At 40.8% G+C, this 19,492-nt stretch overlaps 1 protein-coding gene across 6 annotated transcripts in view; it reads left to right on the plus strand.

Annotated features, from left to right (window-relative positions):
- TASOR (transcription activation suppressor) overlaps window positions 1–19,492 on the plus strand; it is a 2,736,533-nt gene that overhangs the window by 2,205,999 nt on the left and 511,042 nt on the right. For all 6 annotated transcript variants that reach the window (XM_044078696.1, XM_044078698.1, XM_044078701.1 and 3 more), the window contains exon 22: window positions 7,880–8,035. In XM_044078696.1, coding sequence (XP_043934631.1) covers window positions 7,880–8,035 — 156 coding nt within the window. The remainder of the gene's footprint in view (window positions 1–7,879; window positions 8,036–19,492) is intronic.

The following is a 19,492-nucleotide window of genomic DNA, read 5'->3' on the forward strand; positions in this document are numbered from 1 at the left end:
CTTGGTCTAGTTACTGTCAAGAATTCCAAGAGTTTCTTGTCTATTGTACCCTGTAGAAAATGATCATTAATATAATAGTCCACTTTAGAATAAGCAATAAAAATCTCATTTCTGGAAACTACACTATACTTGCTTTCATCACTTAAAATATCTAACATATTTGTTTCATAGTCAATACCATCCATTAGTACAACTCCCCCTCCCTTGTCTGGTTTCATAACCCTACATCCCCTACCTTTTAGGATGTTTACTAATTATCACTTTCTGAAAAATTATTTATTTGTTTAATATTTATTTTTCTTATTTCACCTTCCACTAACTCCTCAAAGACTTTAAAAATAGGGTTATTGGGGGGATTGTAAATACTTTTCCTAACCAAACAAGCTTCACCTGGTTTTGGTATCTCTAAAAGCACACTTAAGGTTCATTTTTCTCACAAAAAGTTTCAATTCTATCAGTGTATCAATTGTTCTCAAAGGTCTTGTAGAAACATAATGAAATCCCTTTGTGAAAAGTTGAAAATCATCATTAACTAATGCGCCGTCCAATGTACCACAGGAAGATGCTATAGAACTCTCTATAACATGCGTGCAGGAAATGGAGAACAAAAAATGTGCCCTCAGTTTAGAAGAAAAATGAGCTAAAAGAAGAGTTGCTTGATTTAATAGAGATCGACATGTTAAGATCTATGAAAGTAATAGACTGCAGAAGGTTAACAAAACCCCAAAAGTCAGAAGTTTGATAAAACAAATGAACACAGTAATTAGGATTGTCCACAGAGATCCATGTGATGTAACAGAAGTAAACATGATATATTAATGTGCAGCTAAATTAATAAATTAAATTTTACCACAAGAACACTGGGTAATAAGGGAAAGGAAGGGGAGAATTCAAATACCATAATGGAAGTATCAAATAGATAAAACTATAAAACAGTTAAGACAAGAAGTGTCACTGAAGATACACAGATAAATATAAAGGAAAAATACAAAATAAGCAATTTGTTGATGACCCCAAGAACACTGGGTAGTAAGGGAAAGGAAGGGGAGAATTCAAATACCATCATGGAAGTATCAAATAGATAAAACTATAAAACAATTAAGACAAGAAGTGTCACTGAAGATACACAGATAAATATAAAGGAAAAATACAAAATAAGCAATTTGTTGATGACCCCAAAAAGTTCTGTAGAGAATTGGGAAACAAGGCAAAAGGAATTGAAAGGTCACCCATAAAAGACTAAATAGATACATTTTGTAGACATTTCTTTGAAGATCCTGGGGAACATAAAGATGCTAAATTCATAGAAAAAGTAAAAGAAAGAGTAAGAAGTTGAAAGGTGCAGGATATGAAATGGGATGAAGTAACAGCCAGAAAGGTTGAGATAAAGTCAAGAAAAGCCTCCAATTGGAAAACACCCCAGGCCCAGATGCAATACCTAACTTCTGACAAAGTATTAACATCTTTGGACGAAGATTTAGCCATGAGTAAGAGCTGTTTGTATGTGCACCCCGAACAGACACCGACCTCGTTGACAACAGGAAAAACCATGCTCCTACTTGAGTGAACCCGCATGTTATCCTAAAAATTATAGACCAATAACTTGCCTTCTGACAACGTATAAACTATACACCAGAATTGATGCTGACAGAGTTTATAATCATTTAGAAGAAAACTCAGTTATGGCAACAGATCAAAAGGGTAATAAAAGTAAGTCATATGGAACAAAGGATCATTTGCTGTTAAGTAAAGTCCTAGTGATGAACCGTAAAAAGGGGAAGAATCTAAGTATGGCATGGGTAGACTACAAAAAAAAAAAAAAAAAGCATTTGACAGTATCCCACATTCATGGATAAGAGTGCTTAAAAATGTTTGAGATGCACCGTGCACTGATGAACTACATCACAGTGACCATGAAACGGTGGCAAACCACTTTGCAGTTAAGCCATGATTTTATATTATGTTCACAATAATATTCATATGTTTTAACACAAGTGGTTTTTAATATTAATATTTTTAATATTTTAGATTTAAAGTAGAAAAGTGTGAAATGATTTTAACTGCATCATTAATTATTTATTCTTTGCAAGTTTGCACAGTTCTGATTGGATTATTTTAAAAGTTAGAGGTTATATAAATGGTAAACAGAAAATTTCTAGTCATCTGATGAAGTCTTTATTGATGGGATGAAAACGCTGGTGTTTAAATGCGTTTGTGTTTTGAATGTGTATAGTGCGTGTATTTATTGGAATAAAGTCTTAAACTGCTTCAAATTTACTTTGTTACGTTTTTGCATACCAAGGTACTGTTTTATTGGATTATTGGTCACTTTTCAGTACCCTGCTCGTATTTACTTGCTTTACTCATTAAGATGTCTGCTTAACAGATTAGGTCATGGCTATAGTTTGGCTCGCAGAAAGCAACAAAGTGTAAAGACTTCTCGTCTCTTTGTCTATTATTTAAAACTATGTAGCTCATCACATGATTAACTGAAAGCACAACTGCAAGTAGTTAAAATTTTCAGATAATGTCATTTGGTCTGGATAAATGTGCAAAAGCAACATTTAAAGCAGGAAAGCTGCAGCATCAAGAAAACATCAGTTTGGGACAAGAATGTGCTGTAGAATAACTTGACCAAGAGGGAGTGTATAAATATTTGGGACTTGATGAAGGATCAACAATAAAACATGATCAGATGTGAATAAATCTTAATAAGGAATATTTTAGAAGACTTAACTTAATCCTGAAAACAGTGTTGAAATCTAGAAACAAAGTTCAAGCTATAAACCAATTTGCTCTTCCTGTAACTTTCAGTTTTGGAGTGATTGACTGGCCCCAAAAGGTGTTGGGTAGAATAGACAGGAAAACAAGAAGTATGCTTCATGCTCATCAAATAATTTATAAAAATTAGTCTATACCAAGATTATATATTCCCTGTTCCTAAGGAAGTATGGGCTTCCTTGAAAATGATTACATGTATAGATCTACAGCTGTGGGACTGCATACGTATCTGCTGACCTCACAAGACCCAAACATAGTGAAAGTTTTGAAACGTAAGAAGAGTAAATCTAAGATGACTTGCCTTCTTAGTCTAGCAGAAGCATATCAGCGTCAAGTAGGAATGGAAATCAAACCAGAAGTGGATAAAAATCAGGAAGAAACTAAATGTGCCAAAAAACAAAAGAATATAAGATGAAGGATCTGATGAGAAGGCAAGAAATGTGGAAAATGCATAAATATAGTTGCAAGTGTAGAAAACTCCTGAAACAACCTCATGTTGATCAGGATCGAACGCAGGAATTATTAAGGAGAGGTGAATTTAAAACCAAAAGATGAAAGGTTAATGGCGGCCCAAGATAGTGGGATTATGTACACATTGGTTTACATAGTCCACTGAATATGTGGGAGAAACAGCCAAAATGTAGGTTTTGTAAAACAGAATTGGAAACCCGTTGCACACCTTGTTGCTGCTTATGACATACTAATGGCCGGAGGACTGTATACTATAAGGCGTAATAATGTGGCAAGATTGTTGCACTGTGGATTGTGCAAACATAATATTGAAGTACCTGAAAAACTCTAGAAACATAAGCCACAATGCATTTATAGAAAATGATGAAGTCTACATCACATAGGAAGATAGATGCAAGAAAAACAGATATAGCAGTCCATGAAAAGAAGACAAAAATAGCATTGATCATTGAAATTGCTACACCCAGTGACTACAGTGTTTTGTGTACAGAGAGACCCAGAATCATAAAATATCAGGATTTGCAGGCAGAAACAAGAGCAATGTGGAAGAAAGATACCTAGACAGTTCTAATAATAGGAGCAACGGGTTTTATAAAAAGGAGTCTACAGTTGTATTGATATGTTACTGATATGTCCAACTCCATACAAATTGCAGGAGTCATCATTATTGGACACATTGTGGGTGCTGCGAAGAGCACTTCTGGCTGACATCAAAGATTGAAACATTGCTAATTTCATGAATTTTAATCATACTTTGACTTAGGAATGAGGTCCATTCCCGTCATGGTATTAAAAACCCAAAAGATTTGAAGAAATTAAAAACTAGGTATCAACCCATTTATTGTCAGGTGAGTTGCAAACTGGCTCACTGATAGAACTCATACAGTCAAAATAGGGGACTCTTCCTCCAGCAGACCTGTAAACAGCGGTGTTCCACAGGGATCGGTTCTGGGACCCCTACTGTTCGGAATCTACTTATCTGAAATGCAGGTGTAAAGTAATGGACTGTGGCTGACAGTTTGCTGATGACTGCAAACTGGGAGCCGTGATTGAAACCCATAGCGATGTGAACATCCTTCAGGAAGGTCATATGCAGACTCTGACTGGTGCCAAAGTCATGGTCTTAAACTTAATGCAAAAAAATGCATTATCCCCTTCGGCAAGGGTGATGTTCCTGCAAACTACCACATCAGTAGCAGTACCCTAAGCACACAGTCAGTGGTGAGAGATCTGGGCACACAGGTTGATAGCAATCTTAACTCCGATCACCATGTCTCGACAGTGGTAAGAAGGGCATTTTATGTTGCTCATCTCATAAGTAAGGGCATTGCCTCCAGAAAGAAAAGAGGTTGTAACCCCCCTGTACTCTTCCTTCATTAGGCCAGTAATGGAGTACAGTGCTGTCTTTGGTATGTTCCTTTCCAAATACTTGCAGCAATTGGAGAGACCGCAAAGGTTCCTTACAAAGAAAATTCAAGGTCTTTAAGATCAGTCTTATGCAGACAGACTGAAATTCACTTGATTCGATGTCATACTGACTGCTCAGAGGTGACCTGTGCCTTGCATATAGAGCAGTCTCTGACCCAGCTTTGATGGCAGTACTGCAAATTCGCAAGTCAAATGGCACATGGGTCACTCGCTCAAAGAACCTTGACCTGGTTTGTGACATCAGCAAAACTTGCTGGGGAGACAAATTTGTCTTGCAGAGGTTGCCCTACCTTTGCAACAGGTTTCCTGTTCATGCTAAACAAAGTCACTCTCTGGCCCTATTTAAGTGCAATTTGGACAATTGGATGGGTAACCGAAAATTCACCCCGGGGGTTCCACGTGTGTCCCTTTTGCACAGGGGCAATAGGTGCTGATTTTAGTGTTTGCTTGAACCAGACACCTTTGGGAACACTGGTTGAATTTGATCCTATGATGTAGTTAGTATACAAGTGTTTATTGGTAAAGTAAACTTTGTACTCTAAAGAAGTCTGTTGAATAAAGAGACAAAAGTGCTCAACAATAAATTGTGAGAATTGGCTTGTCCTTTCTTGAATATGCCTTGCTCTTTGCTGGATGGATGCACTGATGATGCACCTCCCACCCACGCAAAATACACTTTCCTGGTTTAGGCAGAGGCATATCTCTGTGCTTACTCCCCTGCACACACTGTTAGGGCAGTCTTCCAAAGTAACTAACTTTTTACCATTGCCTCCACAGCTCTTTAAATGTGGGGAAATATTTCCCTATTGCTATGTCATGTGTTAAATAGGGAATGATAGCAACAGGATGACCTACCTTTGCCATATCATTTCTGTATCTATTGTAATATGATATTGTTTCTTATCAACATGAATGCTACTACCACTGCTTTGTTAGTAATAACTTTTTTTTTGCATGTTTACAATTATTTTACAAGTGTTAGCCATGCAGCTTGATTGTGGCAGTCCTTGCGGCTCACTGTCATCAGTTAAGGCATTTTAGTTAGTTTGGCAACCACACAGTAACAGAAGCAGTCTCAGCTTCTCTAGAAGATAATTTATCAAATTCTAGAGGTGTAATGTCAGTAGTGCGTCTTTTGGATGCTGCAGTTTTCACAGTTAATAGTGTTGCTATCACTAGTACAAGTCTGTGTTAATCCTTTTTTCCACATATGTAATACAGTATGCTTACAGTTGATACTACTTTTTTGTTACAAGCATTTCACACTTTACTACAGTTGTAGACCATTTTCAAGGCATAACAATCTTTCTACTAGCACAACAGCATATTCATTATCTTTTGTGTTAGTTTGACACACCTGTTTTGAAGGGGTTTGTAAAGATCTTTTCAATTTGTCTGTTGTCATTTCTCATTTTATTCTTATTGTGTTAATGCTCCAGGTTTAATCATACGTCAGTAATAGTAATACGCTGTTAGTTACATTGTCATTCTTTAAAACTCTTGAGCTTGACTGTGAGGTAACACCAGCTCTGGAAAGTAATGTCTTTTTGACTTTATCATTACCTAGTAATTGTTCTCCTCCATGATAACAAAATCTGCCGTTGGTTCTTAAGTTGACCTTGCTGATAAGATCCTGGCCTAGTCAGCTCTGTTGTATCCATTATGGTGTGCATGCCTCTTGAAGGTAGCAAGATGTGCCTCAAGGTGGTCCTCCTGGGCAAGTTGTTTTAACATTGACACTGCCCCTGGCGTGGCCATTGGTTAACTTCAGAGACCATTTGTTTGGCTGCAGTTTCTGTGAACTGCAGTAGCTGCACTACACATTTCCACACAGGTGCACTCCAAAGATCTTAGCACACTACAAAAGACTCTGTCTTTCTGAAGAAATCTCACTCATGTTGGCAGTAATAAGTAGTCTCTGAACTCTGATATTAATAATTTGTGCTCACTGTAGTCCACCGTTTTGGAAGATTAAAGCAGCTGAGACCACTATTCTTACAAATAAAATGCAGTTTATTATGTAGAAACAAAGTAAAATGCAGCTTCTTCTAAGAAAAAAAGCTTGTGGTTTAACCTAAAACACAGCAAGCACCTTTATCGCTCAGTCTTAAATTGCATGGAAGCAGTCTCATTTGGAAGGTCTGTTTGGTTTCATCTATGCTGAACAATCCCCAGTGTCTCTTTCCAGGTCTTCCTTCACTGTGGTTGATAATGTTTCCAAAGCCAAGTCCCTTTTCAAAACGGGCTAATGCTCTCTGGTTAAGCTTCTTTCACCCCCTCCTTTTTGTAGTAGTCAACAGCTCATTAAACAAACCTGCTTGCATTAATCCCGACAAGTTATCTTCTCTACTCTTACATAAACAGTTGCAACTTAGCCGATACACTGCATGTACATAATACATATATGTATATGTATATATATATATATATATATATATATATATATATATATATATGTATGTGTGTGTGTGTGTGTGTGTGTATATATATATATATATATATATATATATATGTATATATGTATATGTAAAATGTATACATACATATAAACACATACACATGTAGTGATTGGAGCATTCTTGCTAAAGAGGTTAATGGGTCGAAACTGTGATGGATTTCAAGAATGTATAAAAAAAAGAGAGAAGGATCTTTTTCACATAGGTGAATTGGGAACTCACTCCTGATTTAAGTATGATTTGCAGCTTTCCCTCTAGGTAGATAAATGAAAATAGAAAACGGGTGAGATGATCCTCATCTAATGCCAGAATGTTAGTTTGTAGAAAGTGTAGTACAGCTACTTTCTTAAAGGACGTCTCTCTCATTCACAGCTGCAGACATGGACCAGAATCGTTTAGTAGCTGAAGTGCCCATTTTTTAATACCCTCTAGACTTCTGTTATTTCCTGTTTGTATAGAGAACTTTAGTCTTTTAGCAGAAATGGTCAGCTGTAGTATTGTGTTGGAATAGTCTTTTGCCTACTTTTCCTGCTTTCCCTAGGATAATCATGCATACCATTTTACCTGTGTATGAGGAAAGCATGTTTAATGTAATAATGAAGGAAGATGTTGACTTCTCTTTGTTTGCACAGATCATGTCTGGAAATCCACCTTGGCTTAGCATGCCATTCCAATTTGCAAGTGGTAGAGGTAATGTCAATAAAACTATTTATGTATTGATTTATTCATTCATTCTCTTTTAGAGCGAAATGTTGAGACATTTTCCAATTATTCAGCTAATGGCATAGTGGTTACTTCGATGGAACATTTCATGCACAATTTTTCCTGTCTTATTGGCTATCACAGCTCCACTGCAGAGGAAAAATGCTCTACACATTTGAATGTACAAGCGACACAAGGTAGGATATCAAGCAGGACATTGTTTCACAGATGTTGGATATTACCCTGTAAGGTTATAATACTTGTTTAAAAAGGCGCACTGAAGCCCAGGTTGCATTTCTGCAAACTAGAGACCTGGGTATGAATTCTTTGAGGCATATGTATATGTGCAGCTTTGAGCAAATCACTTAATCCTTTATGCTCCCAGAAGACAAAGCGTTGTATTAAATATTTTGTCTGTTTAGTTATCTTTCTTTAATCCAAAAAGTAATGAAGTATTTGTGCAGCTTAATACACAAACCTAGCTGTTAGAAGTTCACTGCAACTGATTAGTACATAAATTATGTATTAAAGTTATGTCAGAATGTTGTGCCTTTTGAACTTTTGTCTTTTTTATTCTTCCTGATTTAGCTGTCTCCAAGCTTTTGATTCTGCTTTGGTGTGCATCTTGCAAGATTTTTATACATCTGCTATAATTTCCATACCAAGAATAATGCCTTAGATGCGTCATTCCCTGCTTCAACTGTTTGATTCCACTGTAGATCTCCCTCATATTGCAGATATTCTGCTCATATGGAGACATGTAACTGCCCCTTCTCTCTTTCTCGGTCCCTGTTTCTCTTTCACTCATGCACACAGACACATGGGGTGGTAGTAAGTTTTTAGGGATATTCTCACATGTATCTGTCCTCCCCTACCAGGGAATCTCATGTCCAGCATCCTTCAGTGAACCCTAGTATTCACTCCTGTCTGCAATATTTTCTCGAGTATATCAAATGACTTCCCTGAAGTGAAAGAGTTCACTTTCCCTCACTCATTTCTGTCTCCTCAGTTTTAAGAACAGAGTTAGGTGTTTAATAGTTTTTAAGTTCTTGCTGTTGCATTCCTTTATTTGCTATGTACTGCATCCTGTTTGAAGAAGGTAATGAACCAGAAACCTTTCTTCAGCCGAGTAGTGAAACCAGAGAGAAGGCCTCATAGATTCAGCGACTAAGGTAGGCGGTCTTCCCCATACATCATCTAATAGGTGAGATGTTGCCATAGGATCAGATATACAGTCTCAGTTGAGGTGGAATGATCTAGTCACTCTGAAATGTATCTGCTTTGCATACTCCTTTATTTTTCTAGAAATGTCAAGTAATGGGCTTAGAGTTTTATGTTGTTTACCATCATTGGACCTAGTGGAGATTTTTGTCTCTGAAAAAAAATGATCTTTGTGTTTCACCATTAGTCTCCATGGCACTGTGAGAGGCCAGCAATCTTCAGGAGGTATACTTGTGTGTGGAACATATAAATTCCCTGGCTGACGATAACCGTGGTTGTCCCCGAATATCAAGAGTGCACCGTACCACCTCAGAGCACTTCTTCCCAGTAACAGATTCTCATTAAATTTGGTATTTTGGGAAAGGTTATTGTACTGTATCACTCCTGGATCTTTATTGCCAACCGTAATGCTCGCCTCATCAGGTGTGGGAAATTTTGCCAGTCTAATTCATAGAAAATGGCCGAATCTCTCTCTTACTAAGAGACCAAAATAAAGCTGCTCAGAAGCCTGGATGAATTTTGGGATGATTTGCCACAGTCCCTGATGTCTCTCTTTGATAAACAAGGCACACAGGCCAAGACTGCAGTGTCATTGAGGAAGGATATTTAATTGTCTTTGGACTTTCTGCGGAGGTGACAGCCACAGTGTTGATGTGTTCCCTTTGCTGACACCAAATTGTTTGGAAAAGAAGCTAGAGGTTACAGTTGACTCCAAGGAAATGGACAGAAAATTGATTCTCCAGTAGCTGTACAAGAGGAAGAAGCCAAGCTGCTACCCTTTCCAGAAAATGACTTCTAAAACAGAAGCAGTCTTTCAAACCTTGGAGATGTCAGGCCAAACTTCACTAGAAAACTTGAGCAGCATTTGAGGAGACGCACCCCAGATCATTTGCTGACACTGACGTTTATTTGGTGACCTGGTTGTCCTACACAGATATAAGACTTGGAAGATTTGCCATCCATGTTTCGGCATGTAGTTTAGTCATTTTGGATCACTAGGTGTCAGCTCATGGAGCTAGGACATATATTGGAATTCATACTGGAATTCATATTAAAATTGAAATTTTCATCTACCTCTGATAGACCAACTTTGATAGGAAGTTCTGGCTGTCTTGACAGAGCACACCATAGAACCAGTTCCCCCTGTCAGTGAACAGAGGTTACTCATGGTATTTTCTTATCCTCACAAAAGGGGGGGGGGGTGACTTGCATTCAGATTTGGTAGTGAAAGATCTGAGTGCTTATATCCAGTACAAAAGTTTAGAATGTTTGTTCATAGTTTAGCATTCCCTTAGTCAGGGAGACTGGTTTTGTGCCATCGACATTTGTTTACATTTTTGTCCAGGTAAGTGAGCTGTTCACAGACCTTTTTGAACCAGTACCTGACCCTCAAGACAGAAGCAAGTGTACAGGTAATCAAGTTATGTTTACAGACATTTAACAGTGTTGTAGGATAGTTATGGCACAAAGCAGTAGAAATGTTGAAGGTGCATTGTTGATTCATCTCATCCATTGGTAGTTTGTGAAGTCTCGGGTACAAGTTTGGGACTTTACCATTTGGACTTTCTTTTGTACTTTATATCTATACTGGGTGTCAAATATCTGTTCCAACGTGTGTGTAAAGTGTAGGAATCTGTGTAATTTCAGTGTGGACCATCTGCAGTGGCTAACTGTTGGAAATTCCTTTTCTTTTATTGTCATATGAACAGTATTTTTCTTTTTTTCCCTTTACCAGGGGACATGTGCTTCTCCTTCTGATGCATACCATGTTGTGTTTTGCTTGTCTAAGTGCATATCTTTAGTAGCTGTGCTTTTTAGTTCTTTCTTGCCACTCACAAACTTTGACTCTCAGTCATTACTTTACATTTGAGAAGTTTCCATATTTGATGCATAGGCTTACATTGGAGACGTTTCCATATTTGATGCGTAGGCCACTAAAGCATTATAAGTGTTTTTGCTGTCACCAGGTCACAAGTCAGAAGAATTCACTTTGACACTTGTCTTTTTTATCTTGCTGAAATGCATAGCATGAATTATGGTATAATCTTCAACATTCCAGCCTGACTAGGGTCAGCACAGAGGGAAATGTGATGCCAACCAGACGTCTAACAGGAATGTTGGTGGTTGGGGTTGCATAGCATAGGTATTGACAGAAAAGGTCTATTGCATGAACCTAGGAGTATCAGCAAAGCAAAAGGTTAGACATCAAGTCACCCACTGCTCCCAGGTAAGTCAACCCTCTAGGGCTTTTCATGCTGTCATCTCTTTCTTGACTAGGGAAGGGTCAAATTCACACTTGCTGTCAGCTGATGGAGAGGCCTGCAAGACATGCACCCCCACAGTAACTGACTTAAGTGGATACATGGAGTAATCTGTCAAGTTCCACAGCTTGGGCCTCATAGTAGTACCGGTGATTGATAATTATTTCCCCTAGCCCCCCCCCCCCCTTTCATTTCCAGCAAGGCTCGCTAGGCTGTGTTGAACAAGGTCTGCTAGATCCTTATGCACCAGTACTGCCTGAAAAGTAGACTCGTATCATAAATGTATGTCAGCTATTCTTCTTTTGGAACCTGTCCTCCCAAGTGTGGGAACACACCCTTTGAGAATATGGCTTGTTGCCAGCATTAATCCTTGTTAAAGCCTCTTCCCTAGCCATCAGTGGTGTCTGCTAGACTTCAGCATTCATTCATTGCATACATGACCCCACTCAATATTGGCTGGTCTGTCCTGGAACTAAAGATTTCTCTCGTGCTCTGTTTGTATATTCCTCTGTGTCCTGGCAGGGAAGGGAACTCTGAGGACCTCATCACAGAGACAGAGTAGGGGCACACTTCTACTTCTGTTTATATAGTTCATTGTGCATCTCTTGCAATGGACCACTAACAGAGATAGCCAACAGCATACTGGGGTAGTTGAATAAGCTATTAAGCTTCCTGAGCTGCTCCTCCATCCCATTCCTGAAGTTGAGACTTCAGAAGTTTTGTCTGATTGAAGTCATTTTTTAAACATATTTACTAAATTAGGCAGGGGGTTGATATACTTGCACATGAACAGCAGTGACTGATAGGGCTGCTTTTTATTTTACCTACTCCATTTTGTTTTCTGTTTTAAGAAATCTTCTTGGCCTGGTGATTTTGTTCTTTATCAGAGGTAGACACAAGTTATGTCCGAATCCAGACCAGTAACGAGTGGTGTGCCTCAGGGCTCTGTCCTGGGGCCCCTCCTGTTTGGCATATACTTCTCAGAAGTACAGGCAAGCACGGAAGTGCTGTGGCTGACCAAGTTTGCGGACGACTGCAAACTGGGTGCTATAATAGAGTCTCCGGCCGACATGGAGATCCTCCAGAAGGGCCTAAATGAAACTGATGCATGGTGTCAAAGCCGTGGTCTCAAGCTAAATGCAAAAAAATGCGTAGTAATCCCATTTGGAAAAAACAGAGTACCCGCAAACTATAACATAGGAGGTAATCCCCTGAAATCTGAAGAAGAAATAAGGGATCTAGGGACCCAAGTAGATAGTCAGCTTTCCTTTAACCATGTTGCCAAAGTGGTTAGAAAATCCTTCTATGTGACCCATCTGATCACGAAAGGGTTCGCATCAAGATCTAAGGATGTAATGGTGCCCCTCTACTCTTCCCTCATCATACCCATTATTGAGTACAATGCACCAATTGGAATGTACCTGGCTAGACATCTCCAGCAGCTGGAGAGACCACAGAGGTACCTAACCAAGAGGATTACTGGCCTCAAACAGTTGCCCTATGCAGCACGATTGAAAAAGCTAAGGACTGTTCTCTGTTGCATACCGGTTTCTCAGAGGCGATCTCGGTCTAACGTACAGAGCCATGTCCAACCCAGAATTGTTGAACATGCTCCATCTTAGCAAAACCAAATCTACTTGAGCTACACTCTCTAGGGATATCAACCTCAACACAACAATGAATAGAACATGCTGGAGGGATAGATTCCCTTCGTAGAGACTTCCCTTACTATGGAACAGGGTCCCGATCTACATAAGACAGAGCCCCTCACTATCACTCTTCAAGAGGAACCTTCATGAGTGGATGGGTAACAGAAAGTTCACACTGGGGATCACACCAACAGCACTACTAGATAGGGGCCAAGGGTACTAGCTGCTAGTACAAGGGTCTAGGGAACTACTAAAGGGGCGGTGAATACTGCACAACATGGCTGGGCTAATATATGCCTTCCAGCAGATAGCCCAGTACCAACCTATGAACCTATGTAGGCTGTACATTTCACGTTTTTTCATTGGTTAATTGTCTCTTGAGTGATACTTAAATACACAGTGCATTTCTGTCCCTTTGTCTTTTGCTGAAACGATTTCAAGCCTGCATAAACTAAAACACTGCTGACGATTCTGTGCTAGTGTTTCTCATCTACCCTCCCTTTTGTTGATGTGCTTTTTAAACCTGGTGAGGAGTTTAATAAGCTTCTCCCTTTCTATACTGCTGTTGATAATGAATTATTTACTTGCCTTTCCTTGTGTTTGTATTGGAAAACTGCATTTTGCCTCTCATTGTTCTACTGATTTACTTAATCTGAATTAATTTTCTAGCTTGCTGTTAGATAAAATAGTTTAGTCTTGCACTCTAGATAACACGTAATGTTCATCGTGTTTCACTGTTGCAGTCATTACTCTTGGGGTTATCCTGCTGGCAGGCTACCCTCAGTCGGCCAGAATTCCAAAGTCTAGGTCTGGCATCGGTTGCTGTCGCCTCTTCCCTGACGTCAGTGCGCCAGGGGGTATAAAAGATGCAGCCAACGCCATTTTCTTAAGTCTTTCTTGCCGCGCGGCGCCCGAAGCAAAAGCAGTTCGCAAATGCCGGTCTGCCGACTCATGAGATTTTCAAATCTGAATTTCAGAACTGAAGTCTTCATTAAAGCTAAGTACCCCATTGGGGAAACTTTTTTCTTGCTCCAGACCGATGTCAGAAAAAGTTAACAATTGTATTTCTTGTGGGAAGCAAATACCTCATAAGGATTTTCACTCTTACTGTATTCCTTGCCTAGGCCCTGATCACAACGTTACTAGCTGTCGGTTTTGTGCTAGATTTAACCAACGCACTATCAAGCGTCTGTTCGATTTTGCATTTCATTACTTTGGCCGAAGATTTAATTATATAATGCCGTCGGAACAGCCGACAACCGGAGTTTACAAAAAACGCAAGGACAAGGACAGGCATCCGAGGTCCAAAACCGACGACGAAGCCTCTTCTAGGCCAGTCGCCGGTTCTCAGTGAGGCACTTTCACAGCCCCTGGCACCCGCTACCTCAGAGCCACAGGCCGCTACCGACTCCCACGTGGAGCCGACTGGGCCTCTGGAAACTCAAAGTATTGGACACTCGGAAATCATTCTCTCAGATGGGTCCGGAGCCACTGAGCAGGCATCGGCTTCTGAGGGTGTCTTCAGACCTACACAACTATATGTTAAGCCATCTTCAGCTTCAAAGACTAAGCAGCTCTAAAGACAAAGAAACAAGTACAGCATTCTCCCACTCAGACTTCCATGCCTAAAATACAGATGCTCAAAATGGCCAAAGACCTAATTACTTTGATCAGGGGCTCCCATCCCCCTCCTGATAAGAAGCCTAGCAAGAGACAGAGTATGATTCTTCTGATCGGGTATCTATTTCTTCTGATTCCTCTTCTGAACAGGATTACTCCATGCTTCCCTATGAGGATTCTGATGCTGAAGAATCCATTCCTTCAGCCTCTCCTCCTGAGGACTATTCTTTTGGGGAAACACTGCATACTATGAGGGAGTATTTCCACTGGGAAAGCCAAGATTATTCTGAATCTAAGAAAAGGCTCAAAGACTTTCTGCTTCTTCCTCAGCACAGACCCCTTGCTGTTCCACCTGTTCTAGACATTGTAGATTATGTATTTTCAGAGTCCGGTCTGTCCCCTGACCCTTTACTCCCTGCACCTGCTAAGCCAGACAGATACTACAGGGTCCCGGATTCTCATAAATTCCTATACAAAAACCCCGCTGCTGACCCAGAAACTATATCTCAGGGTCCCAAGGGGGTTAAAGCTTCCACTGCAAAAAACCCTGTCCCCTCTGATAGGGATTCTAGGGCTCTAGACAGATGGGGGAGAAAAGTTTACACTTCTGCTACCTTGGCTGTAAGGGCTTTAAATTGTCAATTTCATATGCTTAAATATCAGCAATATTTAATGTCACTACTTAAACAGAAAATGTTGACAAATACTGAATGTTCAGAGAACAAGGAATTACAGGATTTATTGCATGCAACTGAACAAGTGGGAAAGCATAATTTGCAATGTGGTTATGATTCACTGGTGGCCTTTTGCAGGGCCGCTGTTACAGGTTCTGTTATTAGAAGGCATGCTTGGTTAAAGGAACAGAATCTGCGTGATCATGTTAAAGCAAAATTATTAGATGCACCGGTACAGCTTGATACTTCGTTTGGTACTAAAGCAGAAGAGGTGTTGAAAAAAATGGAGGCTAAAGCAAAATCCATGCAGACAGTCAAGGATTTCTAACAGGTACAGCCACCCAGGTTTAGCAGGAACTGGCCTTCTAAAAATTGGTCCTTTCCAGTCTCAGACAGACCACAAAGAGGCAGATACAGGCGTCCCAGACGCCGATCTCAGCCCCAAGGCTCATCCAGGCCTAAACAATGGGGTGCTCCTACCTCCAAAAGCGGAGAAGACAAATCACAACCTTGCAGGAAACAGTCCCAATGACTTTACTCTACCAGTTCCAAGCAGTTTTCTTTTGACAGCCCCCTTAGGGGGAAATCTAGCACTTTTTTCATCAAATTGGCAAATGGTTACCCAAGACAAATAGGTCCTGAACATAGTGTCCCAAGGTTACAGGTTCCATTTTCACACTCTACCAAGGTCAAAGGGCATGCCAGACCTGCCACACAATCAATGGGCAGAGGCACAAAAACAAATTACAGCCCTCATGGGCATGAGGGCCATTCAGCAAGAACCACAACAAGAGCAGGGGCAAGGATTTTACTCCAGACTTTCCCTAGTACCCAAGAAGGACAAAACCTGGAGACCAGTTCTGGACCTGTCTATACTAAATACGTTTCTGGAAGTTCCAAAATTCAAGATGTTGACTCTACAGCAGCTACTGCCCATGCTGGGCAAGAGGGCTTGGCTCGTAACTTTGGACCTAAAAGAGGCATACCTGCATGTCCCAATCAGACAATCTTGCAGAAGATACCTCAGATTCATAGCTGGCTCAATTCATTACCAATCCTCTGCACTGCCCTTTGGCTTATCTACTGCGCCCAGGGTCTTTACAAAATGCCTGGCACCAGTAATTTTGTTTTGCAGACAAAAAGGAATTCAAATATATCCCTACTTGGACAACTGCCTAATTCAAGCAGAGAACAAAGACAGTCTTCTAAAGCATCTGGCGTTTGTAAAAAGATTACTAATTGGCCTAGGGTACACAGTAAACGAAAATAAATCAAAACTAGTGCCCTCTCAAGAGATAATATTCCTGTGTGCAAGCTTAAATACAACTTCCCAGCTGGCTTATCTCACGCTAGACAAGCAAAAACAACTGACTACTTACTTCAAGAAATTGGCAACAAAAACCCACTTATCCGCAAGGAAAATCCTGCAGGCCTTGGGTTTCATGGCATCCTGCGTTCTACTAATTCCGTATGCCAGACTGCATATGAGGAAACTACAATGGTATCTGAAAAGTGTTTGGACTCAGCATTGCCACAGCCTGGAGACAGTAATTGCACTCATTCCCTGCCTACAACAGGAGTTTCAATGGTGGGCAGAAGCTTGTCACCACAACAAGGGTCTGCCATTCAGTTTACCCACAGCCAGACAGACACTGACAACGGATGCATCAGATTATGCCTGGGGGGCCCATATGGCAGGAAAATGTATTCAAGGCACATGGCCTGCAAACCAGATGCATCTTCACATCAATCAAAAAGAATTGCTAGCTGTTCAAAATGCCCTGACAGCTTTCAATGACCTGCTTCATCCAGGACAGTTACTGATAAAGACAGACAACACTACGGTCATGTGGTACATAAACAAGCAGGGAGGTACACATTCCTACCCCCTCTGCAGACAAGCCATGACCTTATGGGACACAGCATTGGCTTTTCAAGTTCACCTGCAAGCACAGTTCCTGCCAGGAAAAACAAATACTCTGGCAGACGAACTAAGCAGAAACCTCATGGATCCCCACGAATGGAAACTGGATCCACAAGTCTTCAGCATGATAATAAGGAAATGGGGATGCCCAGACATAGATCTATTTGCCTCCCCTCACAACTGTCAATTGCAGAGATTTTGCACAAGGATTTACCACAAGCAAGCATGGAAAGTGGACACCCTATCATTCAGCTGGAAAAATCTAACAGTATATGCTTCCCCCCCCCCCTGCCTCTCCTTCCCAGAGTACTCCTAAAGGTCAGACGAGAAGCCAAAAATGATTCTGATTGCACCAGACTAGCCACGCCAACACTGGTACCCAATCCTAAAGAGCTTGTCTCAAGGTCCAGCATGGATATTGCCTCAGACATCTCACTTGCTGACCCAACAAAACAATCAGATCCTGCACAGCCAACTCAGGACCTTAAATCTGGCAGCATGGCGGATAATGTAGCCATTCAGTACGCTCCTCTTTCAAAAGCTGTTATGGATGTTATCTTGGAGGCCAGGAGGCCCAGTACCAGAAAATCTTATGTAGAAAAATGGAAGAGATTCTGTGCTTGGATCCAGGAACAAGGCATTGACACGTCTGTACCAAATATTCCTCAGATTTTACAATACCTAACTGAGATGCTGAACAAAGGCCTTTCTTTCTCATCAATTAAGATTCATGCCTCTGCCATTTCTGCACATTACAATACGGAACCCACCTATCTTTTCTCATCCTTTAATAAGGCAGTACCTCAGAGGGGCCAAAAACATTAGGCCTCTAAGGAGAGCACCAATTCCGGCCTGGGACCTCAATTAAGTTTTGGAAAAACTCACACTGCCTCCTTTCAAGCCAGCATCAACAGCAGATATAAAATTCTTATCCTGGAAAACAGCTCTGCTCCTAGCCATAACCTCTGCAAGGCGAGTCTCGGAGTTACAAGCACTCATGGCTGTGGAACCTTTCATCAATTTTCACCCAGACAGGGTTTCTCTGAGGACAAACCCTACATTTATGCCTAAGGTGGTGTCCAGTGTGGCCCTCAACCAAACCATTCACTTGCGTACCTTTTACCCAAATCCACAGAACAAGGGTTCATAGGTTGGTACTAGGCTATCAGCCCTAGGGCCTATACAAGCCTAGCCATAACAATTCCCTGGCTATTTCTTTCCACACTATTTTCTTCCCTGGACCCCTGACGTGATCCCCGGGGTGAATTTCCTTTCTCCCATCCAATCGTCAAGGTTCCTTTTGAAGAGGACCAAAGAGGCACTCTGCTTGACATGTATGGGCAATCTATTCCAGAGTCTGGGGAGTCTCTGGGTCAGGAACCTATCTCTCCAGCATGTTTTGTTTATTGTGATGACAAGGTTTAGATCCCTGGAGCGTGTGGCTCTGAGGGATTGGGATTTCTTTAAGTGTAGCATGTCCAACAGCTCTGGGTTTGACATGGCCTTGTATGTTAAGCAAAGATCGCCTCTGATTAGACGATATGCGACAGAGTATAGCTGGAGTTTTTTAAGGCGGTCAGCGTAGGGCATCTGCTTTAGGCCTGTGATTTTTTAGTGAGGTATTTCTGTGGCCTTTCCAGTTATTGCAGATGTCTTGAGAGGTACATACCAAACGGAGCATTGTATTCTATAATGGGTCTAATGAGGGATGAGTATAGTGGGACAATGACCTCCTTTTTTCTGGATGAAAAGCCCTTAGTGATGAGGTGTGCCACATAGAAGGATTTCCTGACTGTTGTGGCGATGTGGTTATCGAAGGTGAGACCACTGTCCACCTGTGTCCCTAAGTCTCTTATCAAACTTTCGGTGTTTAGTGTACTGCCACCTATTTGATAATTCACGGATACATGTTTTTTCCCAAAGGGGATAACTATACATTTCTTGGCATTGAGCTTGAGCCCATGGCTCTGGCACCAAGCATCTGTTTCTGTAAGACCCTTTTGTAGAGTATCCACATCATTTGGGGATTCAGTAATGGCTCCCAGTTTGCAGTCATCTGCAAACTTTGTTATCCAGAGTCCCTTAGTGTTGGCCTGTACTTCAGAGATCCTCGGCTCCGACTCGGCACTTGCTTTAGCTTGAGAACTCCTTTTACCAGCTCGAGGCAACCCTATATCCCATGATGCAAGGCGGAACTACCTCAGATCTCGTTTGCCGCTTTGCAAAGAGGTCTCCTTTTTTGCCAGCTGAGGTAAGTTTGAGTTTTCAAACAGCTTTTATCAGGGTTTATCTTCCCCTTTTTACC

This window comes from Protopterus annectens, chromosome 7.part1 (assembly GCF_019279795.1).
Source record: "Protopterus annectens isolate FY-2018-M chromosome 7.part1, PAN1.0, whole genome shotgun sequence".
NCBI lineage: Eukaryota > Metazoa > Chordata > Ceratodontiformes > Protopteridae > Protopterus > Protopterus annectens.